Raw genomic sequence first — 24,002 nt, 5'->3', positions numbered from 1 at the left:
AGAACAGATTTTTTTTATTGGTGATCCACTAACCCCACCACGGTGGGGCAAGTGGATCATTTGGCGCAAATTTTGAAGTCTCCCATACTCAATACATAACAATCAGAAAAATCTAAATAAATGATGATTTGAAGTTTAATAGTGCCTCATTTGTTATCCACAGAAAAAAGTTTGAATTACATAATTCACGTTAGCCACTTACCCCACGGTACCTTACTTAAGTATTTAAAAAAGTATGCACGGTAAAAAAATACAAACGAAATTTTCAAATGAAAATTTGAAGTTCATTGTTCTTAAAAACCGCAAAATTGATGTTTTTTATTTTTGGATGTTTTGCAGCATATTTTTTGTAATTTCTTGCACAATGCCTCAAAACGGAAAATTTTTGGATAAAAATTAATTATTTAAAAAAATAAATAATACGAATTTATGTAAAACGATATTTTTGGTGCGTTTTTTTGAGTACAGAAAAATAACTATATATTTTTAAATATGAAAAATTTCTATCGAAAAATACTCAAGTAATATTTAGCTGAGATGCATCACTTCCGAGATATACACGGTAAATCATCATACCTACTAACACAGGCAAAAGTGATGAAAACCCTTGTGGAGCCTGTTTAGTAGAATGCCTGTAAATATACAAAAAGATGAGTAGTACTGTTCCTTTTAATTCTACTATTGTATCCTTCGACAGATACGCGTATTTCAACCTCAACTGTAAAGCCGTCTTCAATATTGTAAACTAGACTTGACATGGTTTGTGTTGTTGAAATCGAAATATAATTTTCCGGAATGGAGAAACACGAAATATGTTTGAAAAGGGCCTATTTTTCTCTTTTTATTTGACAATTTTATATAAGTATGAGTATATCTCGAAATTAATGCAACCTATTAAAATTTTACTTAAGTATTCTTCCAATGCATTTTCTGGAGCCTATAGATTATATATTCTTATTATAACGTTTTGGAAAAGATGAAGAGGTTTTGTGTCTCTTTAAGATAGATTTCTAAAGAAATCACTCAAAGGGGTTATTCCCTCTTCCAAATTTTTGTTAAATAAATAAATAAATAATGCATTTTCTGTACTATGAAATAAACACATAAAAAAATATTGTTTTCCTTTATTTCGAATTTTTTTCGAAATTTGTACTATTTTATAAAATTATAACTTTTTTGTCCATAATTCTTCCATTATGAAGCATTGTGCAATAAATCACATAAGTTGTCCCCTAAAACATGTCCAAAAATAATAAAAATCACAGATGCATTTTCATAGAAAATCGATTTAATATTTTTTATTAAAAACATCAATGTTGCGATTTTTAAGAACTATTAGCTTCAAACTTTCATTTGAAAATATCGTTTATATTTTTTACCGTGCACTCTTTTTTCAATACTTAAGCATAAATGTTTTGATCAAACGATAAACGATTTAGCTACGATTCGCTCAATCAAAATATTTTTTTTTCTGTAATGGAGAAACACGAAATATGCTTGAAAAGGGCCTATTTTTCTTTTTTATTTGAAAATTTTATATAAATATGAGTATATCTCAAAATTGATGCAACCTAGAAAAAATTTACTTAAGTACTTTTCGATTGCAATTTTTCTGTACTTTCAAATAATCACATAAAAAATTATTGTTTTCCTATATTTCGATTTTTTTGTAAATCTGTATTTTTTTTAAAAATCATAACTTTTTTGTCCATAATTCTTCCATTTTGAAACATTGTGCAATAAATCACATAAGTTGTCCCCTAAACATATCCAAAAATAAAAAAAAACGAAACTGCGTTTCTGGAGAAAATCGATTTTAAAATTTTGTTTTTGAAATAAAAAATAATCTGTAACTTTTTTTACCGTGCATATTTTTCTCCATATAGTCCTAAGCAATACCTACAACTTTGTAGGTAATCTCAAATCGATCGGACAAACCGTTTTCGAGTTACAGTTTTCTAAAGATTTGCTATGCATTTTCCGATACGCCCTTCTCAAAAATAAGGCGAGGTTCAAAATGGCGGTCTGAAGGTGCAAAATGGCATTTTTGATCATAAAGAATCTGTATGCAAATTTTCAGGCAATTCATAATATACAAAAATAATCGGGTTTGCGAAACGGCGTGGAACCGCTCATGAGCAAAATTTTTCGACGGACACGTTGTGCAATTCTTGAATGATTCTAAAAGAATCCCCTCAGAACAAGTTAATGGAGGAATCTTTGCTAAAATGCATGCAAAGAGACTTGAAGTATAATACCATACCATTAAATGTTAATTGGGCACACAATGCCAAGAAGCATAAGAAGTGAAGAGCCAAAGTATGCAAAATTAAGAAAATTGTTTAATTTATTATTACAATAGAAGAGTCTTGTCTTGAACATAATGATGTGAATTTGAAACTGCAGAATTTAATAGCGATGAAGTATGAATTATATTACTGATGTTTAGTGTATATAATGAATTTCCTTAAATTTTTAGTTAGAATGACTATGCTGAATAAGAGTGACGATCTGATTTCCGTCATATTTAGCTTTAATTAGTGAAAACCAGCGGTTTTCTCAGCTTTGCAATCAAAGATCTTTACAAAAACCATTCCCAACCATTTTTTTCACAACAAGTTTTTTATTTCTTGCAGTAATATTATGATGTTTCTTGATCGTTCATTGAGTTATAATGAAACTCATTTATCAATAATGGTCTGATTTTTTGAATTCCTGAAGTAAGCTTTTTAGTTTCTAGCGTATTTATTTTAACAAAAAACCAAATCTTTGAAAATCGACCAAAACGTTGTTCTTAAAAAACATTTTCATCAAAATGAATCCATCGTGAAATTGGGTATCAAACATTTATTTCTTATCATGATTCTATGGTGAAAATTTAAAAATATCTCAAATAGTGCTTTAGTGTAATTTAAAATAGAAGTTTTATTTTTGCATTTTTCATAATTATAAATAAAATATTTTTATGTGTATATATTTTTAATCAATTCCAAACCATCCATGACAACTTCATCATAGAACGTTTTTCTCTAAAATCGACAGATTCAGAGCTATAATTTCTAAAATAATTTTCATGGAAAAACTCATGGGAAATTTTTTGAAGTTATTCTTGATTTTAATATGTTTACCGGCATATCGGTCTATATTGCTCGATGTAAGAGGGAACATGAAGAAGAAAGCTACGATTACTAGATGGATAGGTATCGGCGAGAGAAATTGGATTGGATGTTGAAGAGGACATACCATATGAAACAGTATTACTTGAAACGTCCTTCTTTTTGGCTAACGTCCCCTATGGAAACGGTTTGGTAAGTTGTTCGAATAACACTACCAAGACAGCTTGAGTCAAAATGGAAAACACTTATTCTACCTTACCGAAAACAAGTGTAAAATTAAATCTTTAATTTAATTTCTAATTATTTCGACTCATTCTGGTTGGAGTTCGTCTATTGTGTTTGAAAGAATTCGGCAGAATTTTGTTTCGATCGATTTTTACGGAATGATTCGAAATATCGCATACCCTCACGACTATGTATAGAAACTCACAGATCTCTAAATATGATCCAACTGGTCCCGGAGTTATTCCGGATTGTCTTGGGGTACCAAAATTGGACATATCATTCATCCAACTGATATTTCAGAAATCTGATGAACTAGAAAGTTGGTGTCTTCAGCAAAGTTGTTGAGCAGTTCAAGGGCTATCTGATATTGACAAACTTGATTGGAAATTCATCCGCTAGATAGTACTAGTACTATTTTTTGTCACATGCAAAGTTAGTCTTCAGTTTTCTATATCTCGAGATTCTGTGTTTCTCGTGGAACATCTGAAGGCTTCCTGGTGGAATCCCTGGAGGAACTGCTTGATGAATTCTTGGAGAAATTCTGGATAGAACCATTGTAAGAGTTCCTGGAGTAAATCTTTAAATGTATTCCTGAAGGAATTTTTGAAGGAATTTCTGGAGAAAATCTGTGAAGGATTTTTTGGAGGAATAACTAGGGAAATTACTAGAAGATTTAAAAAGAGGAAGAATTTTGTTAGAAGCAATTCCTGGTAGAATTTCTTGGTTTTATTTTTTATTGAAGTCTAGCATTAATATCGTGGAAGGGATTTCTTGAGCAATCTCTTTATGAATTTATAGAGGAAATCCTGGTGGAATCGCAGGAAAAAAATCCTGATAGAATCAGTTTAGCAATTCCTGAGGTTTTGGAGGAATTCTTAACTAAATCTTTAGAGGATTTTTTTTAGTGGAACTCTTGAAGGAAGTATTGAATGAATCCCTGAAGAAATTCCTCTGTAAGTTTTTGTATGAATAAGTTGAAGAATCTTTAGACAAACTACTATTTAGAAAGAATTACTGAATTAACTTCTTGTGGAATTTGGTGAGAAGCCCTTGAAAAAAGTCCAGGTAGAAGTTTTGGGGATATTTCTGGTGATGATTTTTTCGAGGTATCCCTTAAGAAGTAATCTGAAAGATGTGATTCCTGGATAATGCGTGATACAATCATTAGAACTAACTTCTCCTGAAGGAATCTTTAAAGAAATTTCTATAGCATCCCTCTGGAGGGATTCTTGGAGGCAGCCTTAGAGTAAGCACTGAATAATTACTGAAGAAATTACTTGAGGATTTTTTTTTATTGATCTTTGAAGGAGTCATTGGAAGAAATCCTAAATAATTTGTAGAGAAACCTTTTAATGAATCTGAAGGTATGCCTGAAGGATTTTCCCCAGAGGAATTTCTGATTGAATATGTAAATGAATTTATACAGGAATAATTGATAAAATTCCTGGTTGAATTCCAGGAAGAATTTTTGGTGGAATCCCCAGTAGAACCCATAGATTCCTGGAAATACTTTAAAGCAGAATAACTATAGGAAACCACTAAGAGATTTTGGATAGAATGTTTAAAAAAATTGCCATAGCCATTCCCATATCGACAGAGACTCCTCATAATTTTGGAGTTCGGCCGGAATACTTCGTGTGAATTATTATTGGAATTCCAGAACTTAAATTTTGAAAGTTCTGTTTTTCCTAACTACGATTATTGCCCAAAAATCGTAGGGGGGAATACAGCCAACAAATTTACAGTCGGTCAAACGGTTTCATCAACAAAAATCAGTTTGACTAATTTGAGGGGCGTCGAACCGTCTTAGCGTCTGTGACCTGACCTGAATTTGACCTGATTAAATAATTGGAAAAAAATAATTTAAAAGTGCATGTTTGTAATGTTACTATTCATGTTTGCCGCAATTAAGAAAAATGCGAAAAATCTAAAATAAATGTCTATCTGGATTTTCTGAAAAACCTTGAAAATGTTTTGGTTTCTGTATGCTCTTTATTTGGTTCCTGTTTTGTCTCTTTTCGGTTCCAGTTCGGTCTTTTTGGTCTCTTTTTCCAAGCATGAGGGCTCTAAAGTTCTTATTTTTGAAACACTTAGTCGCTACCAGTCCTGAGATATTCCGAGCATTTAGGCAAATATGATCAAGTCATGGAAACATTCCTTAAACCATCCTTTTAAGACTTAGTTTGCTTAGTTTGGGTCGTAAATGTGGAACTTCATCAGTATTCAGTTTTCGGTAATATATCTCACAAATGTTAGTTCTCAATCTACTTTTGTTACTTACGGCACCGTCCGCTGCACCTTTTAGTCAAGTTGAAATTGAAAACATTCGAAAATCAATATTTGTTGTAGTTGAACATAGAAACTGTCGAATTAACCAACTTTATTAGGTTTTCATGAGAATTCACAAACCGACGTTTGAGCTTAAACAAATACCGGTGTATCTGATGTAACGCAAGTGCAAAACTAACGGTCAACATGACGTATCAAAAATGGTATGATTTCGACGAATCGTCATGGTGTATGTGACAAGCACAAAACAAAAGGGTTGATTTGTTAATTTTATCAAATTTTCAATCTAATTCAAAACAAATCAGCATTGTTAAATAGTGGTTAGAAACAGTGTTCTTTTTTAACTTCTAGTAGATACAGCTAACGAAAAATGCAAACAAATCCCTTTGAGTGTTAGATACGTCGTTTTGAAAAATTATGCTCGAAATCGTATTTTAAAACATTATGCATATAGGTAACTCTTCATTGGGAAATGTAATAATTTCGTATTGTATGATAAAACTAGGATTACCTCTGTCTCTACATGCAACCATGTGCTTGTTCTTCTAGAATGCTTGTTGCTTGCCAGGATATTATGGGCTGATTATATCTCAATATTGTGAGTTACGTGATGGAAAGATACAAATCATTGCAGTTGAACGTTGGTAAAAAAATAATTAATTAAAAAATTAATAATTAATTGAGTAGTGTTTGATCCTTCGACCTTGACGCTTGCTCCTGCGGGGGCGGGTGATTAGGGCAGGATTAAAATTGTCGCACGTCGTTCGCTCAGAGAAATGAAAAAGCGCCGCAGATCGTTAGTAGTGTTTGATCTATTGATCGCGTCGCTTGCTCCTGCGTGTGACGAACACTTGTTCGGCTTACAATACGATTATCGATTATCATTTCGCGAATCCGGTTAGGCGTGATTAAATCATGGATCGCATCACCAAACATTGGTGACTCCCAGATCTCTACCTTATCCCGCTAACCCAATATCCTTTCCATGACAACCGTGGAGATGCAGAGGTGATCTCAGTCTCTTGTAACAACGGTAGTCACACTAACATTCCTTCCCTTTCCCGATGACCGTAAGAATTGAAGAATGATAAGCTAATCCCAAGCCCCCATTCATTAATTCCCTGTGCAACTTCGATTGTTCTGGTCAATCACGGAGTAGCAACTACGAATTGTACGGTCATCTATGCTTATGCTTATGCTAATGATTTAGTTTTCTATATCTCGAGATTCTGATAAGTTGTTGTCTTCGGTAAAGATTTTCAGCAGATCAAAGGCTATCTGGCAGTAAAACCTGATTGAGAATTCATCAGTTAGGTAACGATAGTATCTTTTTTTCACTCTTCTGTATCTATTTGATTGTCTCCAATCGATATATCTCTCTTCTATTTCGAACTCCTTTCAATCTCTTGTATCTCGAGATCTGGATGAGCAAACAGGTTCGTATTTTCGGTAATGTGGTTGAGCCGATCAAGGGCTATCAGACTTTGACAAAGCTGATTGGCTCTAGTACCAAAATTGTCTTCAATCTTCTGTATCTCAAGATCTTGGTAAGTTGGAAGGTTGGTGTTTTCGGCTACGCTAATCAGCAGATCGAGAGCTATCAGTGCAATGGCAAAAATGATTGCGAATTCATCCGCTAGATGGAACGAGTAACATATTCTCTTCAATCGCATGATCCTGATAAACTAAAAGTAACGGATTCTTTTCATTCTTATATCTCGAGATCCTGAGAAGCAAAAAGGTTGGTGTCTTCGGAAAAATTGTTAAGCAGATCAAGGGACATCAAGAAGATCGAGAGCGATAAAAATATGATTGTTCATTCATCCGCTAGTTGGTGCCAGTGATAGTTATTTTCTTTTTTTTTTTCAGACCAAAAATTATGAATTCCAAATCAGGTTTGCCACTGCCTGATTTGCCCTTAATTTGCCAAATAACTTTGCTGAAGGAACCAACTTTGTAGCTAATCTGCATCTTGAAATTGATTGAAGGTAACTTTGATTAATTACTGACATGTAAATGTTTTCATATTCGACGGAATCTATCCAAATATCACATACCCTTACCACCACACATAGGAACTCACCGATCTCCTCTAAGGCACACATGAAAACCTCCGGAGCCATGTAGGGCTTGGTGCCAGACATGCTGCAGGCCAGCCCATCCGGCGGTAGTCGGGTCGCGATGTTAAAGTCGGTCAAATGTGCGTGTCCTGAAATGAGACCGGAGCGGAAGAGAGGAAAATAATTAAAACACGGCTCGACACAGCGGGAAAAGTTCGCCAGCATAATTTCCCTCCCCGTTCCAAGGCGGTGGCCAGATTAACAAGCATTTAAAGAAGGGGACAAAATTAAAATAAAAACGCCAATGAAAAAGAAAAACTAACACTGTCAAAATTTATTGCTATTTATAAATTTGAAGTTTTTATTTTTTCTTTGAAAAATTCTAATAATATAGCGTTTTTTCAGTTTTTTTTTATTTCCTATTTTTAATGTTTACAATGCTGTTTTCGGACAAATTAGTGAGGGTTATTGGTTTCGAATGACAAGATAATATTTTCCCCTTCCCAGGCGGAAGGAAAAGTCTTCGCATCTATCTAGGCTTGTGTCTTTGTGTTTAACACAGTACATGCAGAAGTGATACTCCCCAGTCGAGCGTTTAAAGTTCAATTGGGGACATGAAGACGAAGTTTTACGACCTACTTCCAAGACACTGCGATGACGTCTGTTCTGCGAGCAACTTTACAAGTTCTTAAAGAGCAGTGTTTATTGCTGACAGTTGGAGAGAAAGATAAGCTTAGCAAGTGGAATGGTATTTAAATGTTGAAGGTGGATACAATAAGGCATGTTGCGAGGATTTAAATGCTGTCTTGTCTCGAACATAGCTTTAATGATCTTAAATATTTTGAGGAAACTTCATGTTTACGGTGGATTTCGTGTAATTTGCTTATGCTGCTGAATAAAGTTAGGTTAGGTTGAAGTGATGATCAGCTTAGATAAGTGAAAACCCGCTGATTTCTCAACTTTGCAATTGAAGATTCTGAAAAAATCTATAATTAAATAAATTTTCACAATAAGATTTTGACAACTTGGAGTAGATGTATGATGTTTCTTGATCGTTTATTGGTAAGCTTTTCTAGCTTCCAGAAGCTGAAAGCTTCCTGTAGAAATTTTGGAGCTAACTTTTCAAGATTTTGGGAGAAATTTTTACCTGCTTCTTTGAAGAAGATTTTCGAGCTTCCTGGAGAAAACATTTCCAGCTTCCTGAAGGGAGCATTCTCAATTTCAGGAGGAAACTTTTACAGCTTCTATGAGAAAGGTTTTGGAAGCATTTACAGCTACCAGGAGGAAACTCTTCCAGCTTCGAGGAGGAAGGTTTGCCAGCTACCAGCAGGAAGCTTTCCATCTTTCAGGAAAAAGCTTTTCCAGTTTCCAGGAGTAAGCTTTTCCAACTTCCAGGAGAAAATTTTTCTAGCTTCCTAGAGGAAGCTTATCCAGCTTCCAGGGTGAAGCTATTTCAGCTTCTACGAGGATCTATTCTTGCTATCAGGAGTAAATTTTTCCAGCTGCCTGGAGGAAGTTTTTCTAGGTTCCAGGAGGAAGCTTTTCCAGCTTCCAGGAGGAAGCTTTTCCAGGAGGAAGCTTTTCAGCTTCCAGGAGGAAGCTTTTCAGCTTCCAGGAGGAAGCTTTTCAGCTTCCAGGAGGAAGCTTTTCAGCTTCCAGGAGGAAGCTTTTCAGCTTCCAGGAGGAAGCTTTTCAGCTTCCAGGAGGAAGCTTTTCAACTTCCAGGAGGAAGCTTTTCAGCTTCCAGGAGGAAGCTTTTCAGCTTCCAGGAGGAAGCTTTTCAGCTTCCAGGGGACCCAAATAGCCGCAGCGGTAAACGCGCAGCTATTCAGCATGACCAAGCTGAGGGTCGTGGGTTCGAATCCCACCGGTCGAGGATCTTTTCGGGTTGAAAATTTTCTCGACTTCCCAGGGCATAGAGTATCTTCGTACCTGCCACACGATATACACATGCAAAAATGGTCATCGGCATAGTAAGCTCTCAGTTAATAACTGTGGAAGTGCTCATAAGAACACTAAGCTGAGAAGCAGGCTCTGTCCCAGTGGGGACGTAAACGCCAGAAAGAAGAAGAGGAAGCTTTTCAGCTTCCAGGAGGAAGCTTTTCAGCTTCCAGGAGGAAGCTTTTCATCTTCCAGGAGGAAGCTTTTCAGCTTCCAGGAGGAAGCTTTTCAGCTTCCAGGAGGAAACTTTTCAGCTTCCAGGAGGAAGCTTTTCAGCTTCCAGGAGGAAGCTTTCCAGCTTCCAAGACGAAGCTTTTCAGCTTCCAGGAGGAAGCTTTTCCAGCTTCCAGGAGGAAGCTTTTCCAGCTTCCAGGAGGAAGCTTTTCCAGCTTCCAGGAGGAAGCTTTTCCAGCTTTCAGGAGGAAGCTTTTCCAGCTTCCAGGAGGAAGCTTTTCCAGCTTCCAGGAGGAAGCTTTTCCAGCTTCCAGGAGGAAGCTTTTCCAGTTTCCAGGAGGAAGCTTTCCCTGCTTATAAGAGGATGCTTTTCCAGCATAAAAAAGTTTTCTAGCTTCCTGGGAGAAGGATTTTCAGCTTTCAGGGAGAAGTTTTTCGAACTACTAGAACTTAGCCTGTTCAGCTTTCAGGGAGAATGCTTATCCAGCTTATAAGAGTAAGCTTTTCCAGATTACAAAAGGAAGCTTTTCCAGCTTCCTGGAAGCAAGCTTTCAACTTCCAGGAAGCAAGCTTCCAACTTCCAGGACGAATCCTTTCCAGCTTCTAAGAGGAAGCTTTTTCAGTTATCAGGAGGAAGCTTTTCCAGTATCCAGGAGGAAGCTTTTCCAGCTTCCAAGAGAAAGCTTTTCCAGCTTTCAAAAATATGATTTTCCAGTATCCAGGAGGATTTTTTTCAGCTTTTATACGGCAATTTTTCAGCTTCCAGGAGGAAGTTTTTCCAGCTTCTTGGAGGAAGCTTTTCCTGCATCCTGGATGAAGATTTTCCAGCATCCTGGATGAGGTTTCCTCAGCTTACTGGAGGAAGCTTTTCTATCTCTCTGGAGGAAGCTTTTCCAGCGTCCTGGAAGAGGCTTTTCTTTATTCCTAGAGGAAGCTTTTCCAGCTTTGAAGTGGGAGCTTTCCCAGCTTCCAAGAGGAATTTTTCCAGCTTAAACGAGGAAGTTTTTCCAGCTTTAACGAGAAAGCTTTTCCAGCTTCCTGGAGGAAGCTTTCCCAGATTCCAGAAGAAAACTTTTCCAGCTTCCAGAAGGAAGATTTTGCAGCTTCCCAGAGAAACCTTTTCCAGCTTTTTGGAGTAAGCTTCTACAGCTTCTTGATGCAAGTTGCTATCGAGTGCTATGGGGTTTCAACTTTTAGTCTATACAGATCATAAACGAAAATCAAAAAACCAACATTTTAATATATAAAAATTACAAATATCACAAATACGGCAATACACAATTCTAACAAACGAAAACCAATATGCTTTCGCACGTATTTAGTTTGTATTCCATTTCTATTAAAATATGGAACGAAGAGATCAAGTACATAGGCTTTAACCTTATTTATATGAAAAATTTGCTAATGTAAAAAGTTAAAGTTATTTTGACCTTGTATCAATTGAATCTACCATAGCAATGCTTTATATACTACTGTTTAATGTCAATCTAAAAACCTCACCGACCGTTTATTTGAAAACGTTAGCCTCAAATTTCAAATTTTTTCTTATGTTCGGAATTTTGTTTTTAAAACAATATATTGTTATTGCGTTTCGCTTTTTAAACAAAATTGTGAAAAATTTAAGCAAATTGATGCAACAGTTTTCGAGTAACGACTATTTACGTTTCTGGTGCCATTCTGCTCATAGTTTTTACAATACAACTGAACTGTATGATTTTTTTATAACTTGATATTTTCTTTATTTTTGTTTGATAAATTGACTAAAAAGAAAATGGCACTGTACAATATATGATGTTTGCGTTCAATTAGAAATTTGCTCATTCGGTAAATATTATTGGACAGTTTTTGCAGCTGCTCTAAGTCAGTTTTTTCTAAGCTTTTTGATGCTGATCTCAGAATTCAAAACGAAGCGCCAACGGTGAAACATGTTTTTCTGATAAAACTCAAAACGAAGCCAAATTCATAATGGTCGCCAAAATTATTTTAAATTAGACTACATCTTTCCTCCATGCGATGCCCTTAAGATTGCTTTGTATTTCAAGGAATATATGAGAAGAAATATACGTGAGGAAATTCATAGAATTTATAAAAAAGAGCTTTAGCAAACTGTCAAGCTATATTCCAACAATTTTAGTAAACCAAAAAGGCTTCTCCTCTAGTTTTATAAAAATCAAGCGAACTACGACGCAAACTGTAATTCTTATTATGTATGCCGATGGTAACCGCGTATTAGCGATAATTACTCAACCATAACCCGAAACATTTTTTCAACGAAATATTAAGTATATTCTTAATTCTAGGAAAACCTGTAGACCTAAGGTGATTATAAAACGAAGCCAAACTTTGAATTTTCAAGTGCACAAGACTGGAGAATCTGACAACAGTTCGCGTTGAAAATCAATCAAATTACCGTAAATTCGGGTGTAATTGATCACCGTGTCACGTGATTTAATTTCTTACTTATCGTTGGTGCACATTCATTGCAACATATAGTGCATAAACGTTGTCTGTCTTAAATAATGTAGAATTGTGTATGGTGAAGTTTTTTGTGTAACAGAATGTTTATTTCTATGAAAATAATGTAGAAAATTCTAGAATCAAGTTTGGTGTGATATCCATAAACTTCTAGTTCTAAACAAGGTTTTGGACATGGTGTAAACCTGACAGTTTACTAAAGGATACTAAAAATATATCTCCCAAACAGATTTTACTATCAAAACTCTTACCAATTTGCTCGTTTTGTTGAAAAATTTGATTTTCTGCTACAAAGTAGGGAAATCCTTTGGAAATTGCCTGCATTTAGGCGTTTTTCGTGGTATTCTTGAAATTTAATTATTGATTATTTCTATAAATATTGCCTCGATAAGACTGGCAAGCATATTTGAATTCAGGAGGCCCAAATTAAGTATGTAAAGTGAGTTTCAAAACAAACAATAATCACATTGACAAGTGATCAATTTCACCCCGAAATGAGATTCCCCGATTTTTGATTTTAGAGCTGATGTTTGGCACTAACATCACATTTGTTAGAAAATGTCGGTGCATGAGCCAATGAAGTTCACCGTCGTACTTGCTTTCCTGCATTAAGGTATTCCAGGTATTGATAATGTTCTAGAAAACATAAACAGAAAACAGTGAAAAATGATCAATTTCACCCGAAATTACGGTACTTGCTTGCTGGTGGTGACAATTGGGGTTTTTAGAATTTTTTAAAAGCAGGACATCTAGACCGTTTGAACTGTTATTTTTTTACTTTAAGAAAAAGTGTTAGCCAAATATATGGCTTAAATTAAAAATAAAATATCGGTTGAGGTGAGCATCAAAAATCTTGAGGTGATATCAAAATGAAAGAAGTCAACAATTGCTCTGGTTTTCAATATATTTCGCTATGGTTTTATCTTTTGTAGTTTTACGTTAGATATATTAGGGAATCTTGGAATTGTCAAGTATCAATTACAGAAGGGTTTCAAACTAATATCATTAAATTTACAAACACGAAAATGCTGCTCTTGGTGCATACTTGATTTTGAAAGTTTTCACTATCAGATGAAAATTATTGGTCCAAAATAAACAAGGGAATCAGCTGACTGTCTTAAGAACAAATAAATTTCTTCAGCTCTAAACTTTAACATATTTCATCAAACTTCGAGAGTGTTCTTGGGCCTCTTAATGATCACGTGCTTTTATCGAAGGATCTCTCTAGATAATTTAACCAACAATTTCTTCAATAATACCAAAAATATAAGGGATAAAGCACATAAAGCCCTGTAGGCAAATGCTTTTATATCGTAATACCCATTTAATTGAGGGATTGTGCTACTTTGCCCTAAACAAAGATTCCCCAAATGTCGTTACCTCGAACGTCAGTCCCTTGAATGTCTGTTCTCCGAATATCCCGTTTCACAATTTCCTACATTTCAGAGTAGTAAACGGACCAGTCGTTTAGTACACACACTGTCACTGAGAACTATTCTTGCATCTTCATGAACTGCGTCACTTCTCGAAGAGACAGGTCATTCGAAAAAATGGATTCGATGAAAAGGGTTATTGGGGAAACTGTCATTCGCGGAAACGACATTCAAGGAAAAGTAGCACAATCGTTTGATAAATAATATGAGATAAAATATAGATATTATAAACAACCTTAAAAACGGAAAGAACTCACCAATATAAGACATAAATTGCTGGGCTAACCGATACGCTAATCAACATTGATCCTGATTGCATCGCTCATTCCCGCAAGAGCAGATAACGCAACTAAAAGAGCAAATACTACTCTTCACTTGATTTACGTTAGTTAAGGTCATAAAGCAAACACAATTTAATTGGTTTTCGACAGGGCGTTAAAATACAGCTGATCTACGTGAAATAAAGTACAATACCTTCAGGGCGTTGACACAGTTTTAAAAATTTGATTGATTTTTACAGGGCGTTGCGATTCAATCCATTAATGTGGACTAAGGTGAAGTTACTGCAGAATGTTGATAGAGCTTGGAATTTTCAAATAATTTCCTACAGGGCGTTGAGATGTACCTGATCTTCATAGGATAAGGTCAAATTACTCCTGGGTGTTGGTATTTCTCAGAATGCATGCAAATTTTAACTTGCAATTAATGTTCTACAAAGCGTTAATATGATCTACATGAGACAAGATCAATTACTATACAGCTTGACAATTTCGATTGATGCCATACAGGGCATTAAGATGCACCTAAGGTCAAATTACTCCAGCGCATTGATACATCTTGGAATTTTCGATTCATGCCCAGATCGTTAAGTTGCACCTGATCTACATAGAATAAGGTCAAATTACTCCAGGGCGGTACTACAGTTTGGAATATTCAATTGATGTCGTAAAGGGCGTTAAGATGTACCTGACTTACATAAGACAAGCTTGGGCGTTCAACAGGCTACAATTTGAAATTAATGTCCTAGAGTACGTTAAGATCTATCTAATATACGTGAAAAAAGAGCAAATTAATCCAGGGCGTTGAAATATTTTGAAAATTTCGATGACATCAATCAGAGCGTTATGATGCACCTGATCTTTTAAGGATAAAGTCAAATTACGCCCTGGAATTGATACTGCTAAGAAATTTCTATTGATTTTCAACAGGGCGTAAATATACACCAGCTCTCGCAAATATCAATATGGACTAAAGTCGAATTACTTCAGACCGTTGATATAGCATGATCGATTGATGTTATACAAAGCGTTAATATGTTGTTGAACTACGTGCAATAAGGCCAAATTACTCCAGAGCGTTGCTAAAGCTTGCATTTTTTAATTGATGTCCTATAGGGCGTTGAGATCTACCTGATCTACATGGTATGAGTTCAAATTACTTCAGGGCGTTGATACAGTTTGGAATTTTCAATGGATATAGGGCATTAAGTTGCACCTGATCTACGTAAAACAAGGTCGTAAGACAAAGAAAATAGATATAAAAAATATGAAGTTGATTTACATGACACGAGTCCAAATTACTCCAGGACGCTGATACAGCAGCATGGAATTTTCAATTTATGTCCTACAGGGCGTTAATTTGTACCTTAATTAAGATCTACGTAAGAAAAGGTCAAATTACTCCAGGGCGTCATTACAGATTAGAATTTTCAGTTGATACAAAGCATTGAGGTGCACATGATCTACGTAAGACAAGGTCAAATTAGTGGAGGACGTTAATACAACTTGACATTTGTCCCACAGGTTGTTAAAATGCACATGGAACAAGGTCAAATCACTCCAGTGCGTTATTAAACCTTGTAATATTCACTTGATGTCCTACAGGGCGTAAAGATGCACTTGATTTACATGGGATGAGGTCAAATTAATCCAGGGCATTTATACAGCTTGATTTTTTTTAATAATGTCCTTCAGGGCGTTAAGATGCAGCTGAACTATATGAGACAAGTTCAAATTACTCTAGGACGCCGATACAAATTGGAGTTTTTAATCGATGCAGAGCATTGAGGTGCACCTGATCTACGTATGACAAAGTCAAATCAGTCAAGGGCGTTTATACATCTTGACATATGTCTCACAGGGCGTTAAGATGCAGCTGATTTACATGGCACGAGTCTAAATTACTCCAGGGAGTTGTTAATGCTAGGAATATTCAAGTGATGTGGGGCGTAAAAATGGACGTAAAGTTACACTTGATCTACATAAGGGAGGTCAATTTACTCCTAGGCGTTGATAAAGCTTGATTTTTTTCAATTGATGTCATACAGGGCGTTAGGATGCTACGGATCTATATGGGACAGAGTAAAATTACTTCAGGGCGTTGATACAGCTTGGAGTTTTCAATTTTGATCTACGTGGAATAAGGTCAAATTACTCTAGGGCGTTGATAAGGCCTGGATTTTTTAATCGATGTTCTACAGGCCTATAGAAACGGCGAAATTAGTCTAGGGCGTTGATACAGCTCGTAAATTTCTATTGATTTTCTACAGGGCGGTAATATACTCCTATTCTATAGGAAGTTCTATATGAAATGGACTAAAATTGCTCCAGAGCGTTGGTAGGTAGAGGTTGGAAATTCCGATTGATATCATATGGAGCATTCGATTGTTGTTGATTTCGCACATTATTTTTTATGACTTTGGTTGAAAAATTCTTTAAAAATATCTGTGAAAAGCTTCTTAGTCGTCGACTAAGCGCGACTAAGCAGGACGACAGGGCTGCTAACACCCGCAGGGTAAAATGAATAGAAAAACTTTCCCGCCTAAATTGGAAGCACGTGGTTTTCGCAGAATGACAGCACTGTATCTGTGTATTAGTGATATGTATCAGGAGTCACTGAGCACGATGAGCGTGCTTGTTGTCTAGTCCATGTACTGTATTTCGAAGTTGAAGGCTCTGTATAACCAGTGACCGCTGCGCTTATATTTGGAGACATGAGCAGATAATCGCGATAATTGAATTTATCTTAAGACATACAATATTATCTGAATGGTATCAGATTAAACAGCATTTGTGCAAATTTCAATGAGGTCGAAAAATGTTTTTAAACTGCTCAGCCTATTTTCTCAAGGCTTACTTTTCACATAGAGACTGATTTGCAGTTCTTCGCTTGGAATTCATACAACCATATTTTATTCCGGGTAATCCCTACGCACACCTAAAACAAACCAATAGACGAAGGGGGTAATGAACTTCATTTTTACATAAACATTGATTATTATTGCCTTTCTTTCAAAATAGTACTCATCTTTCTCAAAAAGGCACAAAACCTCTTCATCTTTTCTAAAAACATTACAAAATAAACAATCTTAACAATAAAAGGCTCAAGCGAACTGAAAAAAAAACTGAACTGAAAAAACTGAAACAAAAGTTTCAATATTGGAAGGCACATATTTCCTAAAATATCTCTAACAGATATTGGAGTAGTATGATTTAAATTTTGAATTTGTTTTAAAAATTTATTCCTTGGTATAATGTATCTTGAACAATGAAAAATTATATGATCAATGTCTTCATAGAATGGTCCACAATCACATAAATTTGAATCTTTTATGTCGATGCGATATAAATGACTGTTACAATTATAATGATTTGAAATCAGTCTTGAAATGCTACAAATGAAATTTCGACTAACCGATAAATTTTTAAACCATGGATTTAGACAAACTTTTGGTTGAATAGAATGGCACCAACGTCCTTTATCACTAGAGTCCCAAGACGTTTGCCAATCATATAAGGAAGATTTCTTAAATTTTGTATGATATTCAGATGCAAAAATACTACGATTATATGTAATACCACAACGAACACCCAATTTAGCTAAAGAATCAGCTTGTTCATTACCATAATTTTTTGAATGAGATGGAACCCATACAAATTTAACGATAAATCCTAGTAAATTTAGTTCAAATAATAATTGTTTTATCATTAGAATAAGATGATGAGTTTTAGCATGAAAATTTACGGATCTAATGGCTTTAAGACAACTGATACTATCAGAACAAATAAAAAATATATTTGGTGAACGATTTTTTATCAAACTGCGTGTAAAATATAATGAAGTTAATTCCGCAATAAAAATAGAACATGGAGATTGTAATTTAAAAAAATGTGCTGCAAAATGATTGTATACTCCCAACCCTGCAATGTCCTTCATTAAAGATCCATCTGAAAAATAAAGTTGGTCAACATTTACACCAATAAATTAACGATGAAAAAACAAACTAGCAAACCTAGGATAGTCATTGTGTGACATTTGTTTCAATTCTTCATGTAAAGATAAATCAATTAAAGGTTGGAACGAGTTGATTTGAATTTCATATTTATAAAAAAAGTTTGACGAATCAGCTATAATATTTTGATTTATACAATGATTAAAGGAGTCTTAAATTTTACTTGTTGGATTAATTTCAGCTAATGATTTTAAAATTGTGATTATCGGATGATTATTCGAAATACATTGTGTAATATATTTGCAATTTAATTCATGAAAACGAATTTTCAATGGAACAATCCCTGCTAAAACTTTCACAGATTTTGAATGAGTGGAATTCATTAATTTTAAACAAATTCTCAAACAACGATATTGAATTTTTTCAATTTTAGAAAAATGTGTAGGAGCAGTACTTCTAAAGGTAAAACAACCATATTCGAGTACAGAACGTATTGTCGTTGTATAAAGTGTTATTAAATCAGAAGGATGAGCACCCCACCAGGCACCAGTAATTGATTTAAGGAAATTCATTCGCTTTGAACACGTTTTTTGAATATACTGAATATGATACTTCCACGTTAATTTGGAATCAAACCATATTCCGAGGTATTTATATTCATCAACCTGTTCAACTTCAATATTATGAAAACATAAATTAATGTTAATAACAGAATGTTTACGCGAAAATATTATAGATTTTGTTTTCGCTACTGAAAATGTAAAACCATTTTTATGTGCCCAGCTACAAATATTATCCAATGCACATTGCATAAAATGACGAATCACTTCTCTATTTTTGCCACTGACAGATAAAACCTTGTCATCAGCAAATTGATAAAAATAGCAACCATTTGGTATAATAGATGCTAAATCACTTGTAAATAAATTGTACAAGAAAGGACTCAAACAAGATCCTTGAGGTAGACCAAAATAGCTATAACGAACCATTTTAGAAGATCCATTGTGAAAAAAATTCATAATTTTGAAAGTAAACAAATTACATATGAAATTTGATAAAACAATTGGAATTTTGAAATTTAAATTTTTTTCATATAATAAATCAATAAGAACAGAATCATATGCTCCAAAAACATCAAGAAAAGTGGAAACCATGTCTTGTTTTCTATTGAATGAAAGATGAATTTGAGATGCTAAAAGAGCAGTACAATCACGAGTACCGCAACCTTTCCTGAAACCATATTGTGATGAAGCATAAATGTTATTTCTCTCAGCCCATAATTCAAGGCGATTCAAAATCATTCATTCCATAAGTTTACGTACACATGATAATAAACTAATAGGTCTTCTACTGTCAACCAATGAAGGATTTTTACCTGGTTTTAATAAACTAATAACTTTTACAAAACGCCATTCTGGTGGGAATATATTTTGAAAAAGAAAAGAATTATATAATGATAGTAAATGCATTTTGCCTTCAAATGGTAAATTTTGTAGTACAATAAATTTTATTTTATCAATTCCTGGAGAAGTATTATGAGTAACAGATAGAGCTAAATTCATTTCTTCCAGAGAAAATAATGTACAAAGTTCAGGAAAATAGTTAATGTTTGATGAGTTTTAAAATTAATATTTTGAGATACAAAATTAGGACAAATTTTTGATGCAAATTTTTCTATCCATTCTGTAGAATATTCCAAAATAGGTTGAGTTGAAAATTCGTAATTTCTTGCAACCTTCCATAGAGTAGATAATGAAGATTCTTTATCAAGATTTTGAACAAAATTTTTCCAATAATTTCTTTTCTTAAATTTGGTTATCCTAGTAAATTGTGCTTCAGCTTTGCAATATAAAAAGTAATTATCCCTAGAACCAAACCTTCGAAATTTCTTAAATGCATCAGATTTATTTTTCAAAGCTAATGAACAATCATCATCCCACCAAAATGTCGGACGTTTTTTAATAGGAGATTTAGAGACATGTTTTTTTGTTTGCGATTTTATTAAAGTTTCCATTAAAAGCTTCAAAAATATTTCATAATTTTCAAGTGGAGTTGTGGAGTAATCAAAATGTATTAAAGAAAAAGAAACTAGATCAGAAAATTTATTCCATTCAACATTTTTACATAAATCAGGAGAATTTACTAAAGCAAATTTTGAATTGCTTTTAGAACTATAAATTTGAATTAAAATTGGTAAATGATCACTACCGTTTGGATCATTAATTGTTTTCCAGGACGAAATAAATGATAAATTACTGGAACAAAATGATAAATCTATAACTGAATTATGAGCTGGCGGAATAGCAATTCTGGTAAATGATCCATCATTCAAAACATTTAAATTTAATTCGTCAATCAGGTCCATTATTAATGAACCTCTACCATCAATTTTATCACTTCCCCAAGCAAAATTATGTGCATTGAAATCCCCAAGAATGTATAAAGGACAAGGCACATTATCCAAAATATTTTTAATTTCAGACAATGAAAAAGAAACATTCGGAGGAATGTACATACAAATAATTGAAAACTTAAAACCATCATAATTGACGGAAATAGCAATAAATTCAATATTAGTATTGAGAGATATATGCAAATATTTGAATTCAATATTATCACGGATACCCCTCCAAATGGTACATTTCTATCACAACGAACCATATGGTATGATGGAATACGAAAAACTTTATTCTTAGTGAGCCAAGTCTCATTCAAACAAAATATATCTAAATCATAATTTGTCAACATGGCTTTAACTCTTTGGGGCCGGCGCGGTCATATATGACCGCAGTACAAAAAAGGCTGTAAAAAAAGAACCAATGAACAAATGTATATACTGTCTTCGGCAAAGTTGTCCCAAATATACTCTTTTATCAGAGAAAAATATGAAGTATATGCCTTTATGACCTAATTGACAACCTAGAACATCTTGAACATCCTGAAGTTTGGTAAATTGAACTATAAGTACATACGAAGCGTGAAATGCTGTTTGTGAACATAAATGATGTTCAAGCTTGATAATACAGAATTACTCTTTTAACAAAAACACTATTTCACTAGCTTTGCTATATCCTGAAATGTTCTAGGACGTCCAAACTGTCATGAAGCACACTCTTTGAAATCTACAATCTAATTGTTTGGGTTAAAAACAATAACATTACAAATTCAAACAGAATCTACCAACCTCTGAGAATCTCAAGAGCTATTTCGAGGAACGTTTGGGATATTCCAGGCCCTCCAAATTACCCTGGAGTCCAGAACTTCAGGTCTACACTTGTTCCAGTAGTTATTCTCGCTAAACTGAGTGAAGTTATATAATCTACAATGTTTACTGAACCTTGTCACGGATCAAAAGGCTACTTCAAGAAACGTTTGAGGTATTCCAGGCCCTCCAAATTACCCTGGAAATCTGAATTTCATGTCTACATTTATTCCAGTAGTATTTCTTGCTAAACTGGGTGAAGTTATATAATCTACCATGTTCACTGAACTTTCGCACGTATCAATAGGATGTTTTAAAGAACGTTTGGAGTATTCCGGCCCTCCAAATTACCCTGGAGTTCAGAACTTTAGGGCTACACTTATTCCAGAAATTTATCTCGCTAAACTGAGTGAATTTATAAAATCTTTCCTGTTCACTAAACCTTCTCATGCATCAATAGGCTGTTTCAAGGAACGTTTGGGATATTATAGGTGCTCCAAATTACCCTGGAGTACAGAACACAGGTTTACACTTTTTCCAGTATTTTTTCTTGCTAAACTGAGTAAAGATATATAACTTACCAAGTTTACTGAACCTTGTCACGGATCAATAGGCTAATTCAAGGAACGTTTGGGGTATTCTAGGCCCTCCAAATTACCCTAGTGTTCGTAACTTCAGGTTTACATTTGTTTCAGTAATTTATCTCACTAAACTGAGTGAAGTTATATAATCTAACATGCTCACTAAACCATTTCATGGATCAAAAAGCTCTTTCAAGGAACGTTTGGGATATTCCAGGCCCTCCAAATTACCCTGGAGTTCAGAACTTCAGGTGTGCACTTGTTCAAGTAATTTATCTCGCTAAACTGAGTGAAGTTATAAAATCTAACTTGTTCACTGAATTTTCTCACGGATCAATCAGCTGTTTCAAGGAACATTTGGGGTATTCCGAGCCACCCAGATTATCCCGGAGTTCAGAAATTCAGATCTACAATTGTTCTAGTAATTTTTTTTACTAAACGATGAAGTTATTTAATGTTCACTGAGCTTTCTCACGAATCAAAAAGATATTTCAAGGAACGTTTGGAGTATTCCAGGCCCTCCAAACTATTCTGGAGTTTAGAACTACAGGTCTTCCCTTGTTCCAGTAATTTTTCTTTCTAAACTGAGTGAAGTTATATAATCTACTATGTTGACTGAGCCTTCTCATGGATCAATATGCTGTTTCAAGGAACGATTGAGGTATTGCAGATCCTTCAAAATTTCCCCAGGACTTCAGAACTTCAGGTCTATTATTTTTCCAGTAATATTTCCTTCTAAACTGAGTGAAGTTATATAATCTACCATGTTCACTGACCCTTCTCACAGACCAATTTCAAGGAACGTTGGTGATATTCCAGGCCCTCCAATTTACCCTGGAGTTCAGAAGTTCAGGTCTACCCTTGTTCCAGTAACTTTTCTCGCTAATATGATCAAAGTTTTCCCTTTGGGGCCGGCACGGTCATTTATGACCGCAGTCGGAAAATGGCTGTATAAAAAGAACCAATGAATAAAATTTACTGTCTTCGGAAAAGTCCTTGCAAATACACTTCCCTGTCAGGGAAAAAAATAGGTGTATGCCTTAATGTCCTACTTGGCAACCTAGAACATCCTGAACATGCAGAATCTGACAAATAGAATAATTAGTATAAAAGTAGCCTAAAATGCCTTTTGTAAATACAATTGATGTTCGTACTTGGTAATACATACCTATTATGTCAAGAAACACGCTCCTTCACATGCTTTTTCATGTCCTGGGATATCCTACGACGTTCATACTATCCCGAAGCTCAAATCTCGAAATTTACAGCAGTAGTTGCTTGCGCTAGAAATAATCAGCGATGCCAGATTTCTTTAGAAATCATTCCGTAGACGAAAAGTGATAAGCGGGGGGAGAGATCCCCGGCATTGCAATTCCGTAGATTTCCGTTGGAAAAATCCGTAAATTACCGTAGAATAATGAGAATTTCCATAGCTTTCTGTAGAAAATATACATTTTCCGTAGAATTATCTTACGGATTCGTGAAAAGTGCTCAATTCCGTAGATCTACGAAAATTTCCGTAGATCTGGCAACGCTGCAAATAATAATATTTTCAACTCAAACGGAATCTATTGACCTCTGAGAATCTCAAAAGCTTTTCCAAACTATCCTGGAGCTCAGAACTTCAAATCTGCCCTTGTGGCAGTGTTTTTTTTTTCGCTAAACAGAGTTCAGTTATGTAATCTACCAGGTTATATAGGGCCCCCATAGCCGAAGCTGTAAAGACGCGGGTATTCATCATGACCATGCTGAGGGTTCCGGGTTCGATTCCCGGTCGGTCCAGGATCTTTTCGTAATGAAAATATTCTTGACTGCCTTGGGCATAGAGTAAAGGGTGTCCACGATGATATTGCCACACACAAAATTGATACGCAAAATTCCAGTTTTCATCCGATTGCCATCAAAACTTCAGGGATTGAGAAATAACTATTAAACTTCAATTTACCATTTTACTCGTATTTTATTTACAGTTCATACGTAAATGCCCGCACCTTGGCCTCAACCCCGGCCATGAGATTCTGCACAACCTGTGAATCAACCGTTTTTTGCATGCAAACCCATACTTTCATGGACAACGAAACATATGTGAAGGCCGACTTCAAACAGATCCCCGGCAACCTGTTTTTGCGGATATGCGGGTATGCGGATAATAAGGTCAATTTCGTGCCGAAAATGTTCAACCCTTCCAACACTCCGGAGCTCCGCTCCATCGAGAAGTACTGGGCGATTATGAAGCAGCACCTTCTTAAACGACCTAAGGTAGTAAAGACAGTCG

At 34.9% G+C, this 24,002-nt stretch overlaps 1 protein-coding gene across 9 annotated transcripts in view; it reads right to left on the bottom strand.

Annotated features, from left to right (window-relative positions):
• Positions 1-24,002, bottom strand: part of LOC5564358 (serine/threonine-protein kinase 32A) — a 573,562-nt gene that overhangs the window by 72,649 nt on the left and 476,911 nt on the right. For all 9 annotated transcript variants that reach the window (XM_021837759.1, XM_021837764.1, XM_021837772.1 and 6 more), the window contains exon 9: positions 7,714-7,839. In XM_021837759.1, the coding sequence (XP_021693451.1) occupies positions 7,714-7,839 (126 nt within the window). The remainder of the gene's footprint in view (positions 1-7,713; positions 7,840-24,002) is intronic.

Source organism: Aedes aegypti, chromosome 1 (genome assembly GCF_002204515.2).
Source record: "Aedes aegypti strain LVP_AGWG chromosome 1, AaegL5.0 Primary Assembly, whole genome shotgun sequence".
NCBI classification, from domain to species: domain Eukaryota; kingdom Metazoa; phylum Arthropoda; class Insecta; order Diptera; family Culicidae; genus Aedes; species Aedes aegypti.
Note: the sequence above shows the minus strand (reverse complement) of the source record. Positions and strands in the feature narration are given on the sequence as shown.